A 16,677-nucleotide genomic window follows, 5' to 3' on the forward strand; every position below is an offset into this window, starting at 1 on the left:
ACACCTGTTTCCTGAATGTCCAACTGATATGTTCTGATAAAGTCTTCAACGGTTAAGTCATCTCCCAGTGTGTAACCTATATAAACCCGTACCTCCCCCATGATCAGGGCCTTTTTCCATCCAGGGAGTGAGCCCTCTGATGCCTGACTCTTCTACTCACTAAAGGCATAGCTGGTCCATGAAGTCTGCTGCCATACAGGTTATTTGTACTTTCACTATGGTGCTAAAAACCATTTTGGCTGATTTTGCTTATGGTATCCATTCAAGAAGGGAATTTTCCTAGACCAGGTACATTAAGAATCATAAAATGTTTGTAGCTTGGAATATTCCAGAACTGCACCTCCGGTGTAGAGTGGAGTAATTGCAGTAGCTCTATTCTTCTCCCCTAAGTCCCTCCATGTCATACCTTCCTATTATTTGCCTTTATTCCTCCTAACCATTGATTCTGATTTTCTGGAAAAACAAAAGCAAACTCCATGCCAGTTTTCTTATAAAAAGTGCATCTTTATTATTTCAGCAGGCTGGACACAGCTCAGAGCCCAAGGAGCCGCTATGTGTCTGTCAGTGCAAAAGGACCCACTCCATATCTGTCAGTTTGGTGGCTTGATACCATGTCTGCCTAGAACAAGCTGATGACAGCCACTCGAGTGTCACCAGTGTGAGCAAAGCTGGAGGGGATGAGTGGCAAAGAATTTGTTCTGGGATATTTTGGAACAGTTACAAAATGAAATGAAAATAAAAATAAATTATAAAAATTAAATAATATAAATAAATAAAAATCTAAGTTCAGAGTGAGGCTGTACAGCAACAACCAGCCACAGGAGAGGTAGCTATGGAGTCACAGGGATGCTTCCAAGACTCAGGCCCCTGCTCCCCACAGGGCCCACGGAGGTCACTGGGTTCCTTGCTGCCTCCAGGCCACTCAGGCATTCAGCTCCAGGTCAGTGATGTATTCCTGGACCCAGTTCTCATTAGGGTCGGCACACACCTCCCGGCCTCTCTTGGTTAGGAAGCTGTGGGGAGAAGCAGAGGATCAAACACTGAGGAATCCTACAGGGGATCTGGGCCCACGGTGGTCCCTCCATCCCACCCCCTGCCCTGGGCAGCTCAGAGAGGCTCTGCCTGTTACTCTAAAGAGACTCTCCACCAACTCAAGAGTGTCTCAGGGTACCTTGCCACCTCCTTCTTCTTGTCCCTCCTCTCTGAGTTGGGGGTCCCACCTTCACGACCAATCAGGTCACATTTAAGAGCTGAATCCTATATTAGTGGCCTGTCTAGGGTTGCTCTCCTGGCCTGTCTCTGTCCGTGTGGGGCTGTCCTCAAGGGTGGGCAGGGGAAGTGGCACTTACATGACACCTGGCTGGGAGCACTGGCTGCTGGTCTCAAAATAGTCCTGTATGAATTTGCGTTGAATCTGCCGGGCCACGTAGGAGAAGCAGCAGGCCGTCGGGGTGTCCGCACCAACTGTGGAGAAAGGGACAGAATGAGTCCAGGTCATCATCCATTAGGAAGGGCCACCAGCTGTCACATCCTCAGAGGCTGAGGAAGAGCCCTGGCAGGGTGGGGACTGGAGACCAGGCCTCGGGAAGGCATTTGGGCATTTCTGCCTAGAAACCTCATGTCTCTGTCTTCCTACTGTCTCTGTTCTCCTTGCTTCCTGACTCTTCTTTGTCTGTGTGACTCAGAAAACCAAGCAGACTGTTTTCCTCTCTTCCTTCAGGGAGTTCTGTTTGGTTCAAGATGTCACACCTCAGCAAAAAGAGAGGTCTGGACATCTATCTCAAGATCCAGTGGGCAGAGCTCCTGGGAGGCCTGGAGTGAGCTGGGAATCGACCACATCACTGGGAAGGAAGTCACCAGGTCTGGATTCTGCCTCTTGCAAACTCAGTGGTTTAGGGCTCTATTTTTCCCTGCCCCAACCCTGACTCTCAGGACTGGGGACTAGGAGAGCTAAGATCCCTTGTAAAGGTGAAAAGTTCTTAAGAGAAAGCTCAAGGTGCTTTGTAGCCCTTTAAGAAGTTTTCTCTTTTCTCCTGGGTTCTGGAGACCACAAAAGAGATTGATGTGGTCTCCCCAGTGCCAGAGAGTGGGGACATTCGCCACAATAGGGTGGACTCACGTGGTGCAGAGAAGACCTGGTCGCAGAGAGCCATGGTGCAGAGGAGGACAGCAAGAGCAGCCGTGGAGACTTGCATGATGTTCAGTGGATGATGGAGTGTGGTCTCAAGTATGAGCAGATCCAAGAAGGGCCTGGGTCCTCCCTGCTGCCTGTGTCCTTCTGGCGTCTGAAGCCATCTGCCCTTCTCTTTATAGGCAGCCCTGGAGGATGGGGAAGTGGAATCTGGGGGTGCATGGGGAAATTTTTAAGCATAGCAATGTTGTCATGATGTTACCAAACTTGGGGTCCTTGGTGACCACAGGAACTCAGGATATCTAAGAATAGCATCTCTGAGCTGTAGGTCTCAGCTCTAGACTCATGACTTGCTCTGTTTTTTTGGGGGGAAATGGTTTCCCTGTGAGAGAGAGGAGACGGGTCTGTTTCTGCTCAAAGCTGCTATTAGCTGGTCCTTACTCATAAGAACTTCTTTATGGATGACCTCTCCAGTGCCGTTCCTTTCTACAGAACTGAAACTCAGTGCTTTCTCAGTCCCTGTAACCACGTGGGGTTGGCATGTGGATGGCAGCAACACCCCCACCCCCAAATCCTGGACCTGAATTAAGGAATCCCCGGCTAGAGTAATGGAAAGTGTGATGTCACGTTTCATTTGTCCATTTATCGAACAGTCATAGAATGACTAGGGGACTCTGTCACAAACTCTAGTTGTGAATTATGAAGTTCCTTTAGGTGTGGGTGTTAATATTTCAGAAGCCTAAAAATATTTATGCCCACTAACCAAGAAAAAGTGTTTCTAGGAAAGAGTTCTACAGAAACAAGCCAGATATGGAGGTATCATCAAACAAAAAAGACCCGGCTTCATTTGTAATGTTCCTCTAGCAACTAGTGTTAACTATTTGCTGTCCATCTTTTTGAATATTTATCTATATAACATATATATATATATATATATATATATATATATATATATAGATATATATACATATGTCTATATATGTAAGAATTTTTAGGATTAAAAACATAAATAACGTATAGTTCTGTATCATATACATAGGGTGTATATGCATACAGTAGATGTAAATGAGTACACCTTTTACACTTAATATGATGGACAGATTCCATAGACAGAGGTGTGTGAAGAATTCGCAGCAGAATATTCCATGGGATAGGATCTTAATTCCCTTTTTCTTTAATCCCCTACTGATGTTTTTTTTTTTTTTTTTTAAGTAGCCATACGGTAAAAAAAAAAAAAAATCCTTATGTCTACATATTCCTATTCTTTGGCAGTTTTTCTATAAAATAGATTCCTGAAAATGGAATCAGTTCAAACAGCAGTTTTTGTTTGTTTTTTTGTTTGTTGGTTTGTCTCTTTGTAGTACTTGGGATTGACTCCAAGGCCTCAGTCATGCTAGGCAAGAGCTCTACCTCAGAGCTGCATCCCCAACCCTAGTATGTATGGTTTAGTATTTGCTAAGTATAGTGTTTAAATAAACCTCAAAGTGTTTGATTACTATGATTCTACACAATTTTTTTTTATACCAGGGATTGAACTCAGGGGCACTGTGTTACTGAGCCACATCGCCAGCCCTATTTAGAGACAGGGTCTCACTGAGTTGCTTAGTGCCTTGCCATTGCTGAGTCTGGCTTTGAACTTGTGATCCTCCTGCCTCAGCTTCCTAAGACGCTGCAATTACAGGTGTGTGCCACCATGCCAGGCTTCTAAACAATTTTAGATACAAAAATCAGATTATTTGGAAGATGAAATAATTGTGGCTCATAAAAATTAATACAGGTTTTATTTCTACACATCTTTTGAATGTCCCCTTCTTCTGAAGAAAGGACCCTAGCTCAGTGTATATTTCTTGTACTTATCACTGCAACCCAAGTACCACCTGTTAAATAACTTACCTTTCTTAGCAAACGTATAAACATAGTTTTGCTCCACATAGAGCCTGATTTCCACCTCTCCTCCACCAACGTTAGCCATTTATTTTGTGGAGTATGGGTTTTAGAGAAATAATGTATGGTATACCTATAACCCCATACAGGTATACACCACATTTGGCAAGGAGTGCTGAATCCTGTTACCTAAGTCAGTGTTCTTAGGCACTAACCTGCATGCAGCACTCCTGGTAAACTTGATGAAAACATCAGTTCTCAGATTCCATCCAGAGCATTCTGGTGGGAGTGGCTTCTGAACTGTTGCTTGGGATTTGAGTATAGGTAGATCACACCTGGGGAAATCACTTGGCCAGGATTTAATAGCTCACAGTATGTAGTTAAATGAAGGTCTAGTTTGGGAACTCAGTTGTGCCATCTACATGCAGTGTGATCTTGGAAAAGTTGCTTTACCCTTCTCAAGCCGATATTTACTTTTCTGTGAAATGGAACATTAATAGTACTACGTAAGCTATATTATTGCATTAGTAGGATTGAATAGATGATATATATAAAAAGCACATAGATTTGAGTAAGCCTCAAAAACATTAGCAATTTCTTATAAACAAAGTTTATTTATCATAAGCAATCACTACAGAATACTCTGCCTAATGGTATCTGAAGGATATAGAAATGACAACTCTCAAAACAGTGTGGCCTGACAGGAGGGAGGGAGGAGGAAGCCATCACATTGATGTCATTGATCCTTTCCCAATACATCCTTTCCCAGTGACAAGACAATCCCTGGGAAGGAGATATCCCCCAAGCCTAAAATGAAATTCTCTGGGAAGAATCCAAAACATTGATCCTTCCCCAAATAGATCTTTTCCCTGTGACAGTACAATAGATCCTGGAAGGAAAGAGGTAAGTGCTGAATGCTGAACTCTGGACCCTCCATTTTTGCCTTAGTAAATACAAATTTCAAATTCTCACACCTGTTTCCTGAATGTCCAACTGATATGTTCTGATAAAGTCTTCAACGGTTAAGTCATCTCCCAGTGTGTAACCTATATAAACCCGTACCTCCCCCATGATCAGGGCCTTTTTCCATCCAGGGAGTGAGCCCTCTGATGCCTGACTCTTCTACTAACTAAAGGCATGGCTGGTCCATGAAGTCTGCTGCCATACTGGTTATTTGTACTTTCATTATGGTGCTAAAACCATTAGGTTGTTTTTGCTTATGGTATCCATTCAAGAAGGGAATTTTCCTAGAGCAGGTATATTAAGAATCATAAAATTTTTGTAGCTTGGAATATTCCAGAACTACACCTCTGGTGTAGAGTGGAGTAATTACAGTAGCTCTCTTCTTCTCCCTCAAGTCCCTCCATGTCACACCTTCCTATTATTTGCCCTTATTCCTCTTAACCAGTGATTCTGATTTTTATGGACAAACAAAAGCAAACTCCATGCCAGTTTTCTTTTTTAAAGTGCATCTTTATTATTTCACCAGGCTGGACACAGCTCAGAGCCCAAGGAGCTTCTATGTGTCGGTCAGTGCAAAAGGACCCACTACATATCTGTCAGTTTGTTGGCTTTGATACCATGTCTGCCTAGAATAAGCTGATGACAGCCACTCGACTGTCACCAGTGTGAGCAAAGCTGGAGGGCATGAGTGGCAAAGAATTTGTTCTGGGATATTTTGGAACAGTTACAAAATGAAATGAAAATAAAAATAAATTATAAAAATTAAATAATATAAATAAATAAAATCTAAGTTCAGAGTGAGGCTGTTCAGCAACAACCAGCCACAGGAGAGGTAGCTATGGAGTCACAGGGATGCTTCCAAGACTCAGGCCCCTGCTCCCCACAGGGCCCACGGAGGTCACTGGGTTCCTTGCTGCCTCCAGGCCACTCAGGCATTCAGCTCCAGGTCAGTGATGTATTCCTGGACCCAGTTCTCATTGGGGTCAGCACACACCTGCCGGCCTCTCTTGGTTAGGAAGCTGTGGGGAGAAGCAGAGGATCAAACACTGAGGAATCCTACAGGGGATCTGGGCCCACGGTGGTCCCTCCATCTCACCCGGTGCCCTGGGCAGCTCAGAGAGGCTCTGCCTCTATTACTCCAGAGAGTCTCTCCACCAACTCAAAGAGTGTCTCAGGGTATCTTGCCACCTCCTTCTTCTTGTCCCTCCTCTCTGAGTTGGGGGGTCCCACCTTCACGACCAATCAGGTCACATTTAAGAGCTGAATCCTATATTAGTGGCCTGTCTAGGGTTGCTCTCCTGGCCTGTCTCTGTCCGTGTGGGGCTGTCCTCAAGGGTGGGCAGGGGAAGTGGCACTTACATGACACCTGGCTGGGAGCACTGGCTGCTGGTCTCAAAATAGTCCTGTATGAATTTGCGTTGAATCTGCCGGGCCACGTAGGAGAAGCAGCAGGCCGTCGGGGTGTCCGCACCAACTGTGGAGAAAGGGACAGAATGAGTCCAGGTCATCATCCATTAGGAAGGGCCACCAGCTGTCACATCCTCAGAGGCTGAGGAAGAGCCCTGGCAGGGTGGGGACTGGAGACCAGGCCTCGGGAAGGCATTTGGGCATCTGCCTAGAAACCTCATGTCTCTGTCTTCCTACTGTCTCTGTTCTCCTTGCTTCCTGACTCTTTACTGAGGGCTCTCTTTGTCTGCGAAATTCAGACAAACAGACTATTCTCCTCTCTTCCTTCAGGGAATTTTGATTGGTTCAAGAAGTTATGCCCCAGCAAAAAAAAAGAGGTCTGGACATCTATCTCAAGATCCAGTGGGCAGAGCTCCTGGGAGGCCTGGAGTGAGCTGGGAATCGACCACATCACTGGGAAGGAAGTCACCAGGTCTGGATTCTGCCTCTTGCAAACTCAGTGGTTTAGGGCTCCATTTTTCCCTGCCCCAACCCTGACTCTCAGGACTGGGGACTAGGAGAGCTAAGATCCCTTGTAAAGGTGAAAAGTCCTTAAGAGAAAGCTCAAGGTGCTTTGTAGCCCTTTAAGAAGTTTCTTTTTTCTCCTGGGTTCTGGAGACCACAAAAGAGATTGATGTGGTCTCCCCAGGGCCAGAGAGTGGGGACATTCGCCACAATAGGGTGGACTCACATGGTGCAGAGAAGACCTGGTCGCAGAGAGCCATGGTGCAGAGGAGGACAGCAAGAGCAGCCGTGGAGACTTGCATGATGTTCAGTGGATGATGGAGTGTGGTCTCAAGTATGAGCAGATCCAAGAAGGGCCTGGGTCCTCCCTGCTGCCTGTGTCCTTCTGGCGTCTGAAGCCATCTGCCCTTCTCTTTATAGGCAGCCCTGGAGGATGGGGAAGTGGAATCTGGGGGTGCATGGGGAAATTTTTAAGCATAGCAATGTTGTCATGATGTTACCAAACTTGGGGTCCTTGGTGACCACAGGAACTCAGGATATCTAAGAATAGCATCTCTGAGCTGTAGGTCTCAGCTCTAGACTCATGACTTGCTCTGTTTTTTTGGGGGGAAATGGTTTCCCTGTGAGAGAGAGGAGACGGGTCTGTTTCTGCTCAAAGCTGCTATTAGCTGGTCCTTACTCATAAGAACTTCTTTATGGATGACCTCTCCAGTGCCATTCCTTTCTACAGAACTGAAACTCAGTGCTTTCTCAGTCCCTGTAACCACGTGGGGTTGGCATGTGGATGGCAGCAACACCCCCACCCCCAAATCCTGGACCTGAATTAAGGAATCCCCGGCTAGAGTAATGGAAAGTGTGATGTCACGTTTCATTTGTCCATTTATCGAACAGTCATAGAATGACTAGGGGACTCTGTCACAAACTCTAGTTGTGAATTATGAAGTTCCTTTAGGTGTGGGTGTCAATATTTCAGAAGCCTAAAAATATTTATGCCCACTAACCAAGAAAAGTGTTTCTAGGAAAGAATTCTACAGAAACAAGCCAGATATGGAGGTATCGTAAAAAAAACAACAACAACAAAAAAAACACCAGCATTATTTGTAATTTTCCTCTATGAGGAAATGATTAAGTAAGTTATGGCATGTTTACTGGATTATTTATTATTAAGCCCTAAAACTGAGCGAAGGGCATAAATATTACATCAGTGTTAAAGAGCAAGATAAAAAAAATTGTACAATTGTTCAAGAAGAATTGTATGAATATATGGAAATGTATCTGTAATTTTGTGCCTACCCCAATTATCGTAAAATTTTTTAAAAATCTTGTAATTAAAAGTCCTAAAGAATTAATAATGCTTATATTTGTGTGATGGGCCTATGGCGTTTAATTTTCTTGGCTTTTGTTTTTCTTTGTTCAGATTTTTCTCATTTTCTTCAGCAAGACTGGATTACCTGCTTGTCAGCCCCAAATTTTGCTTTAAAAATGTTTAAATCTCTGGTTAAAAATGTCAGTATATTTATCAAAATTTATGTTAAATTATTGAATTTAACATAAATTTTGATAAATATACTGACATTTCTGTCCAAGGACCTTTGCTAAAACACAGTCTTGGTTTGTCATTTCTCTGAACAGTTTGTAGCATCCTGTGTGATACTCACCAAACTGTGATAAACATCATCAAACTTGAAGCAGTTTTGTTTTTATAGTCCTTTTAATGCAAAAAAGTGTGATATAAAAAAGAGTCTTCCCTCTCAGCCAAACCTATGTTCTTTCTTTTCCATTCTTTATTCTTTTATAATTCAAAACACACATCATCTTTTATGAGAAATGGGTTGAGTTCTTTTTCATAGCCTTTATCCTTAGATACTCCCAGTCTGGTAGGAGCAGGTAGATACATGAGAGGTACTCACAGCACTAGCAGAATGTGCTAGACTGGGTACAGTGGTGCACACCTGTCATCTCAGCGGCTGGGGAGGCTGAAGCAGAAGGATCACAAATTCAAGGCCAGCCTCAGCAACTTAGCCCTAAGCAACTTAATGAGACCCCGCCTCAAAATTAAAATATAAAAAAGGGCTAGGGATGTGGTTCAATGGTAAAGCGCCCCTGTGTTTAATCCCTGGTACCAAAGGGTGGCAGGGAGAAGAAGAAGAAAAAAGAAAGTGCCAAGACTCTTAGAAGAGGAAATAAAAGTTATGAGGAGGGAGAAATGAACCTCCAGGGGAAGACAGGTGAAGTTTTCATGAAAGGGATGGAGTTTTGGTTGGATCTTGAAAACTCTTCAGGATTTGAACATGCACAGATGGGATGGGAGGTGGAGGTTCTACTGATACAAAGTCACAGGTGTGACATTGAGGACTCCTCAGCTCTAAGGGCAGAATTTGATGGGGCGGCGAGACACGCAGGGAATGTATGACGAATCTAAACTGGAGCCCAACCAGGAAGGGTCCTGAATTCTTCCCCAAAGGAATCAGACTTGCTCTGTCAGAGCCAGAGAACAGAAGAAGACAGCCCGCCTATGCAGAGAAAGACCACACCTCAGGAATTCTGTCTTTCCTCAGTGTCTCTAGAGTCACATTTTTAAAAACACATGGGCTCTGGGCTCTGTTTCTACCCTCCTTCCCTGTGATGCTAATGCAGGTAGCCAGGGAGGTGAAGCAAAGATCAAGGGCAATGGAGATTTCACTGGGAAGGCGCCAAACCCAGTATTTCCCCAAATTGCTATGAATTCCAAAAAGGGAGTCACTGTCCCATTTTTCACTAGAAACAACATCATAGAGGATGCGCTCGACTCAGCCCATCCTCCCTGCCGGCCATCGGTCCAGCGGGGAATCACATTCATACTCATGATTAAGTTTCTGAGAGTTTGGCATCTATGAGCTGGGGAGGGTGAGAAGAGGAAGTGGAAACTGCTGAATCAACCATGTTTCTGATAATGGGCATTATCTACTTCCAGGATTACAGCACTCACCAGTGTATGATTAGTCATCTATGTAAGCTCTATTTCAAAAATTTAGATGACATCCTCCTGTTGATTTTCAACCGAATTCAGACCATGTCATTGATTGTTCCTAGCCTAGCACATAATGATTACAGGAAGAATCTCTATCCAGTTTCCATTCCTCACAGTCTTTTTTCGATAAAAGTGATGGTTGTATATATGATTCCATGTGTTTATATATTGTTAAGATTTTCCAATAAGATAAGCCCTTTGCCATGTATTTGGACTTGGATTGGAACATAACACTCTTGTGCCCAGAGTATGTGCTTAATACACATGTTGAATGAGTAAAGAAAGGAAGCTCTGAGTTATGGCTGAATTGGAAGAGTCTTAGAAAATTCCTTGGTGACAAATGGATGTTCCCAGGTTTAAAATGATTTGCCCGCAGTTACACAGATGGAATGACCAGTTTGATATTTCACTGACTGAATTATTACCAATGTATCTCCAAGCATAACCATAATGCCCAGAACACAGTACAGCTTGATAAATACATGGCAAAAGAATAAATCACAGATTTGACTATCAACGAACAATATATGTCCAGTCCTGTCATTACAGAGTTGAAATACTAATGGGAAGGGAAGGCTGAGAAAGGCCATGGTGTCAGGTCTGACTCTTTGGGAGAACACCCAAGATTGCTTAGGTGAAGGTGACAGAAAGTGGCCAACAGTCAACATCGTATCATGAAGCCCTTCTTTGTGGAGTCAGTCCTTTATTTCCTGTCTTGAGTCCTTGTCATTTTCTCCACTTTGTGTGTGTGAGCAGTACCTCAGGGCGCATATCTTGGTGTTGGATTTTGTTATTTCCCTTGTCTCCTGTGTTTTCTACCCAGTAGAAAGCATCCTTTCCTATTGAGTTTCCAAGCCAGAAAACTGGGAGTTGCCCTTGACCTCCCCACCCGTACTCCCCACCCATACTCCCTGCATTTCCTACATCTGCTCCACCTCCAGCTCTAGTCTGTATTTGAAATTAGGTGCATCCACCTGTCACCATCCCCACACTGCTGCAGTCTGAGGTTAGGCCCTCCGTTTCTCACTATGACCATGTTCCTGTCCTAGCAACTGGTTTTTCTTTTCACTTTCTCCTCTTTGTTTACTCGATCCCACCACACAGCATCCAATGTGATTTTTGCCAAAGTGCAAATCAGTCTCTGTCTCCTTCTGTTAACATTTTTCAAATACTTTGCATTGTGTCCAGCATGAACTGGAAGCTTCTCTGTGACCTGACTCCTGATGCCCACTGCCTTCTTTGGCCCACAGCTTGCCTCCTTCAGACTTCCTGATGACCAAGACTCCAGTCCCTCTGAGATACCTGTGTTTCCTTAAAAGTGTCTCTTACCCCACTGTTAATGAATGAGGTGTCAACTTGACAAAGCAGTTTCCCCTTGGTGCAAACCACAGGCAGAGTCAGCTAGCTATGCATGGGCACATCCTGTGGCAGCCACAGGGGTTAAAATTTAGAACAAAATATGAAAAATTACTATTTAATTCCCCAAATTTTCTAAAGGAAAAAAAAAGGGAAGTCCCTGGATTCTATTGCTCAAAAATAAAACATTTGTTTATGAAATGCAAAACTGAAAGACATTCTACATCATAATCACAGGACTTTGGCTGGTTGGCTTTTAAATTTATAATAAAGCACATTTCCCTTTCTGATTTATTTAGTCTCTAGAGCCACATTTGCTTGGTTTTATTTCCAAATCTGTCTGTCAGCTGTGTGCTCTTTATTTGGTTACTTACTTCTCTATGCTTCAGCATCCCATGTGTAAAAGGGGATAAAATACTTACCGTAGAGGTTCACGGTGAGGGTTAAATACATTAATGTTGGTGCTTAGAATTTTACCAGCTCAGGGGCTGGGGTCATGGCTCAGTGGTAGAGCACTCACCTAGTACGTTCGAGGCCTTGGGTTCAATTCTCAGCGCCACATAAAAATAAATAAATAAAGGCATTGTGTCCAACTACAACTAAAAAATAAATATATATATTTTAAAAAAATAACCAGCTCATAGTAAGTTGCTGTGATAAATGCTAGCTGCTTTTATCATTATCATTGAAATATTTTTTAATTTTCAAAAATTTTAAAGAGAATTTTTAAATCAACATATGAAAATTGTACACATTTATTTAAGTCTCAGCTCAACTTAGAGAAAAGTCTTGAACAATTTGAATGGACCAACCTAAACAGTAGAATAGTTAAATGTAAATGTTGGCACATCCATACAATGGAATTTCACACATTCATTAATGCTATCTTTGATTCATGTTTGGGTTTTTAATAACATGGAAGAATATTAAGTAACAATAATATGTTAATTCAAGAAGGAATGTTACATACTAATAGTAAAATATAAAATTGGGTAAAGAATGATAGCATAATTTAAATTTTTATTTATACTTTCCTATATTTTCTAATTTTTATACAGTGGCCATGTATATTTCCTATAAAATAAAAATAAACTAAAATAAAAATATTTTTTAAAAAGAAATTAAAGCCTTACCTTTTTTGGAGACTTTCTTGAACCCACCATCATGAACCCCAACATCTGACACAGACTGTCACATAGTAAGAAATATAATTCTGTAAACACTTTACAGAATTATTTTCTTCTTTTGCTCAAGTATTCCCTGTGACCTGTTTGGAAAGAGGCTATAAACAAGCATAAAAGCATCTATTAAAGAAAGATGTTTCATAAGGAAGATTGAAAATATTCTCAGACCCACCAAAGCCCAGTGAGGCTTGATGCTTCCCTCAGGAATGTAACATGTCCAGAATGTAATGTCCCCAGAAGTCACTACCTGTGCCCTTAACAGCCAAAGGGAAGACTGTGGCAGGTAGGAAGGTCCACTTTCACTTTAGAAAGAATGAGGCCGTTGGGTTCAGTGGTTGGAGTGTGGCAGTCACAGACAAGCTGCTCCAACCAGCTCACTGTCTTGCAGACTTCATTTTGAAAACCAAGTGTTCTGACACTTGAGGCAAGCTCCATCCCAAAAATAAAAGGGCAAGCACAGAAAGCACAGAGGGAAAGAGTTAAGTGCAATTTTGGTGGGGAGAGGGTGGAGAGAATGATAAAGTAAATGACCTTGTACTTTATCAAATGACCCTGAAGTGCCCCAGGATGCTGCTCCTGTCCCATAATCAAAAGCATCCAGGGGGCTGGGCTCTGTCTTTTGACTCTCTCAGAGCAGAGCAGAGGGCAATGGCGTGCTAGGGGCAAGCAGGCGGGTCAGAGTAGTTGAGCTAAGGGTGGGTGAGATCTCTGTCCACTCATCCAAATTCCCATCATTTGCCATGTTCTGTGCATCTCTGCATCGCTTCCCTTGGTAAGCTTCTTATGTACAGGTCCCAGCATTGTGAAGCCAACCAGGGTTGACAGGAACACGAGGCATTCCCTATGGACCGGGAATGCCTAGGTTACATAGTCTGTCTGTCACACAGGTAAACATTGTTAGGTCGCCAATCCTATTCATACACTGGCACAGTCTTTGCCTGGGTCTTTCAAACTTAATTCTTACTGCTTTCTTTCTCTTATTGGTCCAAGAAAATACCCTGAAATCTTGGTTTCTTTTTCATTCCCTCCTTGTTCTACGACTGGCTAACTGACCCCTTTCCTGAATGAAGTTCTGATCAGATATGTGTGGAAGAACCCATGGTGGGGTGGGGGAGACAATGGTTTCTCTCTGTGCTCACACCCTATGTCTGTTCTGCAGACCACTGCCAACCTGGAAAGACTGATGTGAACAGCTTCTGCAGGGGCAAACCACCCAGAGCAGTGTTGGTTGTTTTTTTTTTTTTTTTTTTTTTTTTTGGTCCTTGAACCCTTTCTAGCAAGTGTCAATGTGTCATCCTTCCTCTTTGGTTTCAGCTCTCTCCAGTCTCGGTCTCTATCTCTGGTGTACCATTTCCCTCTAGGGCACAGCCCACTTCTTCTCCCCTTCAGCTCTTTTATTCCGTGATGGCATAGCCCTGGGGAAGAGAAGCTGTGAGGAACTTTTCACTCTTGGCTAGGTTCGGTTTCCTTACTGGTGCCATGACATCATCTCTACCCTGGAAATTCCATTTGCTTTTCTGTACCTCCACCTCCGTTCCAGGCCCCAGAGTCCCTATAAAAAGGGGTTTGCAACTCAGATCAGCACAGGACACTGCCAGGTTCTGACGCTTCTGACCTCTGCAGTCTCAGCCCTAGGCAAACCTCTCTTCCACCAACACCATGAAGCTCTGCGGGATTGCCCTCCCTCTCCTTGTGCTTGTGGCTGCCTTCTGCTCTCCAGCACTCTCTGCACCAAGTAAGTCCACTGTTACTTCTAGGGTCAAGATAGGAGCTGCGGAGGGGGTCAAAAGGAAACTAGGAAAATTTCCAAGTAGCCTGCTATTAAAGGTAGAGTCTAGTAGACAGCCAATAATATTTAAGCTCCTATTTTCTTAAGAATTAACAGCCAACACAGAAAAGGATGGGGTAGAAGTCAGACAGCTGAACAGGCTCTGTCTCTGACTACTGGTTTAAGCCTGTCCCTCACTATGCCTTGGTTTCCCCATCTGTAAGACAAAGGGAGTAAGACACATTCTGAGACTCAATCCAGTCCCAATCCGCTAGAATTCTTTCTTAGCTTTTCTCAGGATTCTCTGTTTAGAATAACAGTCCCACTCTGTGTGGGTGGGCATGAATTTATTGGACCATAATTGGGGTTATGATAGCTCCCCAGGGAAGTTCAATGCAGATCCAGAAGTAGGATCGAAAAATGGATAGCTCCTGGGTAGTTTCAAGCTTTGATCTCACATGGACCTTTCCTTCCAGTGGGCTCAGACCCTCCCACTGCCTGCTGCTTCTCTTACACCCTGCGGAAGCTTCCACGCAACTTTGTGATGGATTACTTTGAGACCAGCAGCCTCTGCTCCCAGCCTGCCGTGGTGTGAGTATCAATCCCTGGGCTGCTCTGGGAGGCAAGGGTGAGGGGAGGCAAAAAGGGAGCCATTTGGGGCAGGAGGTGATCAAGCAGGAGGAAGTGGTTCTCAGGGCTGATGCTCTGTCAAGGGCAGTGAGTAAGCAGGTCATGAGGTCACTTTTTTAAGTCCTGGAAGTGGCTGGGTGGCAGACAAAGGACAAGAAAGTGCTTCCTGGGGAAAAACCTATCCAGAGGCCAGAAAGTCAGGAAAAATCAATACCATGAGATAGAAGTAGATTTCTTGAAGAAGACCAGAAAAACATGGAAAAGTCATTGCTAGGAAAAGCAAAGATATAACCGCATTGATTGCAAAATCGACTGGTTCCTAATCTGGGAAATCCTTGAGGCCACAGATAAGTCCAGTGGGTGGAAGTTATAGAAATATGGTTCCACCGTCATTCTAGAGAGATCCATTCCACTAGAGATGCCTAATGTGAGCCATGGTCAAGCAGAGAAAGATTCCTACCACAGACAGGGGGGGCGTATTATCAGATGTCCTTGATGGTCCCACAGGACTCTAATGTGCCCACTCTTTGTTCTACAGCTTCCAAACCAAGAAGGGCAGGCAAGTCTGTGCCAACCCCAGTGAGCCCTGGGTCCAGGAGTACATGGATGACCTGGAACTGAACTGAGCTGCTCCAGTCTCAGGGGCAGGATGTCTTCAGGGAAGATCCCCTGAGCCCCAGCACCTCTCAGCAAGATGCACCTTATTCTCCATGCTCCTGACTCCTCTCAGGAACTCCTGTCCCTTCTCTTAATTTAATCTGTATTGGATGCTTTGTTATTGTATGTGGAGTTATTTCTATTATTTAAAGACACATATCCCCCATGGGGACAGTCCACCGTCACTTCTCTGCTATTGTGGATACATGGATGATACAGTTGATTCCATGAATTTTCATAATAAAACTTTTTTTAAAAAAAATATAAGCAGTTGCTTTGTGGGTTTTGATTTGATTTGTGGTGAAGGGGATTGCCTGGTACTGTTAGCTGGGACAAACTATAGTTTCAAAAAATAATTCAGTCTGAGACATTATGAAGTCTTTAACAATTACTAAGTTTAAGGCTCTGTTGTCCTCTGTTTTACAAGTGAATAAAGAGAGGCACAGAGAGGGGAGAGTGACTTGCTGAGGTCAGCTCTGGGAGCACCAAGGAAGGATGACCCCAAAGGACAGCTGTGATGCTCAGGGTTGTGAGTTTAACAACCCACGGGGAAATTGTGGACAGGGGCAGCAGCACACTGTAGGGGAACAGGAAGTCATTCAGAATCAGAAAAGCAACTTCATCATCTTATTCTCAGCAAAACATTGGGAAAATCGTTTTGCCTTACTGGATCTCCATTTTCCTGCCTGGGAATTGGGGAATAATATTTCCCTGGGCTGTTGTAAAGCAGCCCATGGGAAAATGGGACCTGGCCTGTGGAAGATTCTCTCCCTCCCTCTCTGAGCCTCAGTGTCTGTCCTTGTCATGAGGATTATCAGATCAGTTCAAGGAACAACACTCTGGAATCCAAAGCCAATGTGAAGTGGCATCATGAGGACAAAAGAATATGTGTCTGGTTCGGTTCTGAAGTGCTGTGGGAGTGACTTAAAGTCATGGGTATTTAGTAATGCTTATTTAGAACTTAATACCATATGGGTCAAAGAGAATCTGGATATGAAGTAGAATTATGTACACAATAAACCCTGATCTGTGGGACACAGTCTGTTAAAACTGAGAGGAACCCTTAGACCATGTGTTCCAACTCTCTCAGCTTATGAAAACTAAGGGCCAAGGGCTAGGAAGTAACTTGCCAAAGGCCAGTCAGCAGAGCAGAACTCCAGCCAGTGTCAGTTCTCAGGTTAGG

At 43.7% G+C, this 16,677-nt stretch overlaps 3 protein-coding genes across 3 annotated transcripts; 1 reads left to right on the forward strand and 2 right to left on the reverse strand.

Moving 5' to 3' along the window:
* Window positions 1-922: 922 nt before the first annotated feature.
* Window positions 923-2,248, reverse strand: LOC308636676 (C-C motif chemokine 3-like; the record flags this gene model as incomplete). Its single annotated transcript, XM_081272298.1, has 3 exons — window positions 2,120-2,248; window positions 1,350-1,464; window positions 923-1,013 (listed from the first exon to the last, which is right to left on the reverse strand). The coding sequence occupies exons 1-3, from the start codon at window positions 2,193-2,195 to the stop codon at window positions 923-925; spliced, it is 282 nt and encodes a 93-aa protein (XP_081128424.1). The 5' UTR covers window positions 2,196-2,248.
* Window positions 2,249-5,697: 3,449 nt separating this feature from the next.
* LOC308636674 (C-C motif chemokine 3) lies at window positions 5,698-7,254 on the reverse strand. The gene is made up of 3 exons (XM_081272296.1): window positions 7,116-7,254; window positions 6,338-6,452; window positions 5,698-5,997 (listed from the first exon to the last, which is right to left on the reverse strand). The coding sequence occupies exons 1-3, from the start codon at window positions 7,189-7,191 to the stop codon at window positions 5,907-5,909; spliced, it is 282 nt and encodes a 93-aa protein (XP_081128422.1). The 5' UTR covers window positions 7,192-7,254; the 3' UTR covers window positions 5,698-5,906.
* Window positions 7,255-13,880: 6,626 nt separating this feature from the next.
* On the forward strand, window positions 13,881-15,673 carry LOC308636677 (C-C motif chemokine 4). Its single transcript, XM_081272299.1, has 3 exons — window positions 13,881-14,174; window positions 14,684-14,798; window positions 15,376-15,673. Exons 1-3 carry the CDS (start codon window positions 14,099-14,101, stop codon window positions 15,461-15,463), a joined length of 279 nt encoding a protein of 92 aa, XP_081128425.1. The 5' UTR covers window positions 13,881-14,098; the 3' UTR covers window positions 15,464-15,673.
* The last annotated feature ends 1,004 nt before the right edge of the window (window positions 15,674-16,677 follow it).

The sequence above is a fragment of the Spermophilus citellus genome, assembly GCF_964194105.1.
Source record: "Spermophilus citellus genome assembly, chromosome: 17".
In the NCBI taxonomy this organism is placed as follows: Eukaryota; Metazoa; Chordata; class Mammalia; order Rodentia; family Sciuridae; genus Spermophilus; species Spermophilus citellus.

Excerpts from the sequence above, each read along its gene's own strand:
- LOC308636674 (XM_081272296.1), bottom strand. The coding sequence starts at position 7,191 with ATGCAAGTCTCCACGGCTGCTCTTGCTGTCCTCCTCTGCACCATGGCT. Across the intron at positions 6,453-7,115 it reads CCAGGTCTTCTCTGCACCAT|TTGGTGCGGACACCCCGACG; the intron begins GTGAGTCCACCC and ends CTTTCTCCACAG. Across the intron at positions 5,998-6,337 it reads TGCTCCCAGCCAGGTGTCAT|CTTCCTAACCAAGAGAGGCC; the intron begins GTAAGTGCCACT and ends TTCTCCCCACAG.
- LOC308636677 (XM_081272299.1), top strand. The coding sequence starts at position 14,099 with ATGAAGCTCTGCGGGATTGCCCTCCCTCTCCTTGTGCTTGTGGCTGCC. Across the intron at positions 14,175-14,683 it reads TCCAGCACTCTCTGCACCAA|TGGGCTCAGACCCTCCCACT; the intron begins GTAAGTCCACTG and ends CTTTCCTTCCAG. Across the intron at positions 14,799-15,375 it reads TGCTCCCAGCCTGCCGTGGT|CTTCCAAACCAAGAAGGGCA; the intron begins GTGAGTATCAAT and ends TTTGTTCTACAG.